This window comes from Nerophis lumbriciformis, linkage group LG17 (assembly GCF_033978685.3).
Source record: "Nerophis lumbriciformis linkage group LG17, RoL_Nlum_v2.1, whole genome shotgun sequence".
In the NCBI taxonomy this organism is placed as follows: domain Eukaryota; kingdom Metazoa; phylum Chordata; class Actinopteri; order Syngnathiformes; family Syngnathidae; genus Nerophis; species Nerophis lumbriciformis.
The window spans coordinates 40145001-40150000 of NC_084564.2; the positions used below are offsets into that span (position 1 = coordinate 40145001).

The 5000-nt window shown below is 42.9% G+C and overlaps 1 protein-coding gene across 3 annotated transcripts in view; it reads right to left on the reverse strand.

Annotated features, from left to right (window-relative positions):
- Window positions 1-5000, reverse strand: part of esamb (endothelial cell adhesion molecule b) — a 302835-nt gene that overhangs the window by 112931 nt on the left and 184904 nt on the right. Inside the window, exon 1 of one of the 3 annotated variants that reach the window (XM_061973191.1) lies at window positions 443-567. The exons of the other annotated variants lie outside the window; for them this stretch is intronic. Within the exon in view, the coding sequence (XP_061829175.1) occupies window positions 443-485 (43 nt within the window). The 5' untranslated portion in view covers window positions 486-567. Of the gene's footprint in view, window positions 1-442; window positions 568-5000 lie in introns of those variants that run through there. 3 annotated transcript variants of the gene reach the window in all.

The following is a 5000-nucleotide window of genomic DNA, read 5'->3' on the forward strand; positions in this document are numbered from 1 at the left end:
TATATATATACATATATATATATATATATTATATATATATTATATATACGTATATATATACATATTATATATAAATATATATATATATATATATATATATATATATATATATATATATATAAAATAAGTTTTCATGGTTAGAAATACTCTACACATATAAAAAAACAACTAACTAAAAGAGGTCATAATGGAAGAATAAAAAAGTCTGGTTCCACAAACAGGAAAAATGCACACAATCATATTAAAGAAGCATTTGAACACATTCACCTCTGCACCTCACGCCCATTAACACTCAGCAGGTGGCATCATTGTGGAAACATGCCTTCCTCCATCAAACAATGCATACATACATACATACATACATGCACATGAGTCTAATTCCTACACAAACATGAGGAGAAATGATAGAAATGGAAAAAAGATGTGATGTGCTCCAACTCACAGGGCGCCCAGTCACCAGAACCAGACAGCTGGAGCTGGATCATCTGATCCCAGCAGTCCGAGTCCGAGTGCGTCTCCAGCTTGGAAACGTTGCAAAAGCCACGCAAAGATTGGAAAAAAAAAACAACAAAAGTCCTTTTGGGAAAGCTTGGAATGATTTTTCCAATGCAGAGAAGAGGCAGCTGCAGACCTCCACATCTGTCCAGTCTTCCCCGCTCTGCACAGGCACTGGCAGGAGAATTAGGAGCTTTGTGCTGGCTGGGATGAGCCTGGCTGCACAGATTGGGAGGAGGTCAAGTGTGCGAGAGAGAGAGAGAGAAAGAGAGAGAGAGAGGGAAATAAAGACGAGAGAAAGTCGTATTTTTGACCTGAAAGTTTACTTTTTGTTGTGACTCAGTGTGTTCTTCCTGAGGGCAACGTGACCCCCCCTGTGGCGCTCCTCTTCCTTAATTTCTCAATCTGGCAAATCCTGTTGACTAATCCCGGAACAATCCCCGGCTCAATCCTCTCACCTCACGTGAGCAGAAAAAAAAAAAAAAAAAAAAAAAAGCTCAGATGGACATGGATATGATGTAACCCAAAAATTAACATTGAGCTAATCACTTTGCCTCGCATGATATCATCCCTGTCAGGCCACCTCTCGGTCGTCATGGCAACACGACACGGGGAATGCAAGGAGCATTTTTGGAAAAAAAACCAACATAAACATGAAAATAGCAATTATTTGACCTTTTTAGTTATAAAAATACATAATTGATATACAAACCCCGTTTCCATATGAGTTGGGAAATTGTGTTAGATGTAAATATAAACGGAATACAATGATATGCAAATCATTGTCAACCCATATTCAATTGAATGCACTACAAAGACAACATATTTGATGTTCAAACTCATAAACTTTATTTTTTTTTTTGCAAATAATCATTAACTTAGAATTTCAAGGCTGCAACACGTGCCAAAGTAGTTGGGAAAGGGCATGTTCACCACTGTGTTTCATGGCCTTTCCTTTTAACAACACTCAGTAAACGTTTGGGAACTGAGGAGACACATTTTTGAAGCTTCTCAGTTGGAATTCTTTCCCATTCTTGCTTGATGTACAGCTTAAGTTGTTCAACAGTTTTCCGTTGTGCTATTTTAGGCTTCATAATGCGGCACACATTTTCAATGGGAGACAGGTCTGGACTGCAGGCGGGCCAGTCTAGTACCCGCACTCTTTTACTATGAAACCACGTTGATGTAACACGTGGTTTGGAATTGTCTTGCTGAAATAAGCAGGGGCGTCCATGGTAACGTTGCTTGGATGGCAACATATGTTGCTCCAAAACCTGTATGTACCTTTCAGCATTAATGGCGCCTTCACAGATGTGTAAGTTACCCATGTCTTGGGCACTAATACACCCCCATACCATCACACATGCTGGCTTTTGCACTTTGCGCCTATAACAATCCGCATGGTTCTTTTCCTCTTTGAAACGACGTCCACAGTTATCAAAAACTATTTGAAATGTGGACTCGTCAGACCACAGAACACTTTTCCACTTTGCATCAGTCCATCTTAGATGAGCTCAGACCCAGCGAAGCCGACGGCGTTTCTGGGTGTTGTTGATTAACGGTTTTCGCCTTGCATAGGAGAGTTTTAACTTGCACTTACAGATGTAGCGACCAACTGTAGTTACTGACAGTGGGTTTCTGAAGTGTTCCTGAGCCCATGTGGTGATATCCTTTACACACTGATGTCGCTTGTTGATGCAGTACAGCCTGAGGGATCGAAGGTCACGGGCTTAGCTGCTTACGTGCAGTGATTTCTCCAGATTCTCTGAACCCTTTGATGATATTACGGAGCGTAGATGGTGAAATCCCTAAATTTCTTGCAATAGCTGGTTGACAAAAGGTTTTTCTTAAACTGTTCAACAATTTTCTCACGCATTTGTTGACAAAGTGGTGACCCTCGCCCCATCCTTGTTTGTGAATGACTGAGCATTTCATGGAATCTACTTTTATACCCAATCATGGCACCCACCTGTTCCCAATTAGCCTGTTCACCTGTGGGATGTTCCAAATAAGTGTTTGATGAGCATTCCTCAACTTTATCAGTATTTATTGCCACCTTTCCCAACTTCTTTGTCACGTGTTGCTGGCATCAAATTCTAAAGTTAATGATTATTTGCAGAAAAAAAAATGTTTATCAGTTTGAACATCAAATATGTTGTCTTTGTAGCATATTCAACTGAATATGGGTTGAAAATTATTTGCAAATCATTGTATTCCGTTTATATTTACATCTAACACAATTTCCCAACTCATATGGAAACGGGGTTTGTAGTAACATAGTGATTAATTAATCTGGGGGCATCATTGATGACACCAATCAATCAATCAATGTTTACTTATATAGCCCTAAATCACGAGTGTCTCAAAGGGCTGCACAAGCCACAACGACATCCTCGGCTCAGATCCCACATCAGGGCAAGGAAAAACTCAACCAAGTGGGATGACAATGAGAAACATTGGAGAGGACCGCAGATGTGGGGACCCCCCACCTCTAGTACGACCGACGGGACAATTCATTAGGAACACCTGCCACCTGATAACATGGCTTTTCAAGAGTGTATCAAAAATAAAATTCATTACATAATTCAGCCGTAAGAAAAATGCTAAGATAATAACAAAATAGCTTTTTTTTTTGGTTGACAGAATGACTGCTGGAAGCGTCAACGTGATGGGAGTCCAGCGCAGAAGCCGCGTGGAAAACTTTAAAATGGATAATAACGCACACTTCTTTTGTGTCACGTTATTGCTGCAGGAGAGTCAAACTATTAGAACCGGGAAAGCTGTCGGCGTGACGCCAGGATGCAGAGAAGGCAGGCGACGCGCAGGTGAAAAATGAGCTTTAAGGTGGCCAAAAAAAGGTGAACACGAGTCACAATGTCGCAAAGGAATTGTTGGAAAAGGATTTGATCAGATTAATCGCACTTTTGAATTCGGATTTATCATGAGAAATCTTGGCTTGTGTAATTTTTAAAAGAGCTCCTTTGACACAAATGTAATGTTATTGTTAGAATGTAATACAGGGAAAACAAATGTTAAGTTTTACTTGAATGCCCAACATTTATTTGCTCAAAACTTGCCAAAAATGTTATCTAAAGTCCAATCTGGTTGTATTTTGATGTGAAATTTGCCAACATGCACAACAACGTGCAGTCATGGCCAAATATAATGTCACCCCTGCATTTCTGTATGGATAATGCACCACTTCTCCCAGGAAACTGCTGAAATTACAAATGCTTTGGTATTAACATGTTTATTTGTGTCTGTTTATTTGAAGGACAATGTGCAGATACATTAAGAAGATGGCTGCACCAGATTTAGCACCAATGCTAATTTCCATCTGACATATGGTGCATATACACATATATATACACATACACATATATATATATATATATATATATATATATATATATATATATATATACATACACACACCGCCGGATAGTCAAACCTCGGATTCAGGAGGAACAGTGTGGTTTTCGTCCTGGTCGTGGAACTGTGGACCAGCTCTATACTCTCGGCAGGGTCCTTGAGGGTGCATGGGAGTTTGCCCAACCAGTCTACATGTGTTTTGTGGACTTGGAGAAGGCATTCGACCGTGTCCCCCGGGAAGTCCTGTGGGGAGCGCTCAGAGAGTATGGGGTATCGGACTGTCTGATTGTGGCAGTTCGCTCCCTGTATGATCAGTGCCAGAGCTTGGTCCGCATTGCCGGTAGTAAGTCGGACACGTTTCCAGTGAGGGTTGGACTCCGCCAAGGCTGCCCTTTGTCACCCATTCTGTTCATAACTTTTATGGACAGAATTTCTCGGCGCAGTCAAGGCGTTGAGGGGATCCGGTTTGGTGGCTGCAGGATTAGGTCTCTGCTTTTTGCAGATGATGTGGTCCTGATGGCTTCATCTGGCCAGGATCTTCAGCTCTCGCTGGATCGGTTCGCAGCTGAGTGTGAAGCGACTGGGATGAGAATCAGCACCTCCAAGTCCGAGTCCATGGTTCTCGCCCGGAAAAGGGTGGAGTGCCATCTCCGGGTTGGGGAGGAGATCTTGCCCCAAGTGGAGGAGTTCAAGTACCTCGGAGTCTTGCTCACGAGTGAGGGAAGAGTGGATCGTGAGATCGACAGGCGGATCGGTGCGGCGTCTTCAGTAATGCGGACGCTCTATCGATCCGTTGTGGTGAAGAAGGAGCTGAGCCGGAAGGCAAAGCTCTCAATTTACCGGTCGATCTACGTTCCCATCCTCACCTATGGTCATGAGCTTTGGGTTATGACCGAAAGGACAAGATTACGGGTACAAGCGGCCCAAATGAGTTTCCTCCGCCGGGTGGCGGGTCTCTTTCCTTAGAGATAGGGTGAGAAGCTCTGTCATCCGGGGGGAGCTCAAAGTAAAGCCGCTGCTCCTCCACATGGAGAGGAGCCAGATGAGGTGGTTCGGGCATCTGGTCAGGATGCCACCCGAACGCCTCCCTAGGGAGGTGTTTAGGGCACGTCCGACCGGTAGGAGGCCGCGGG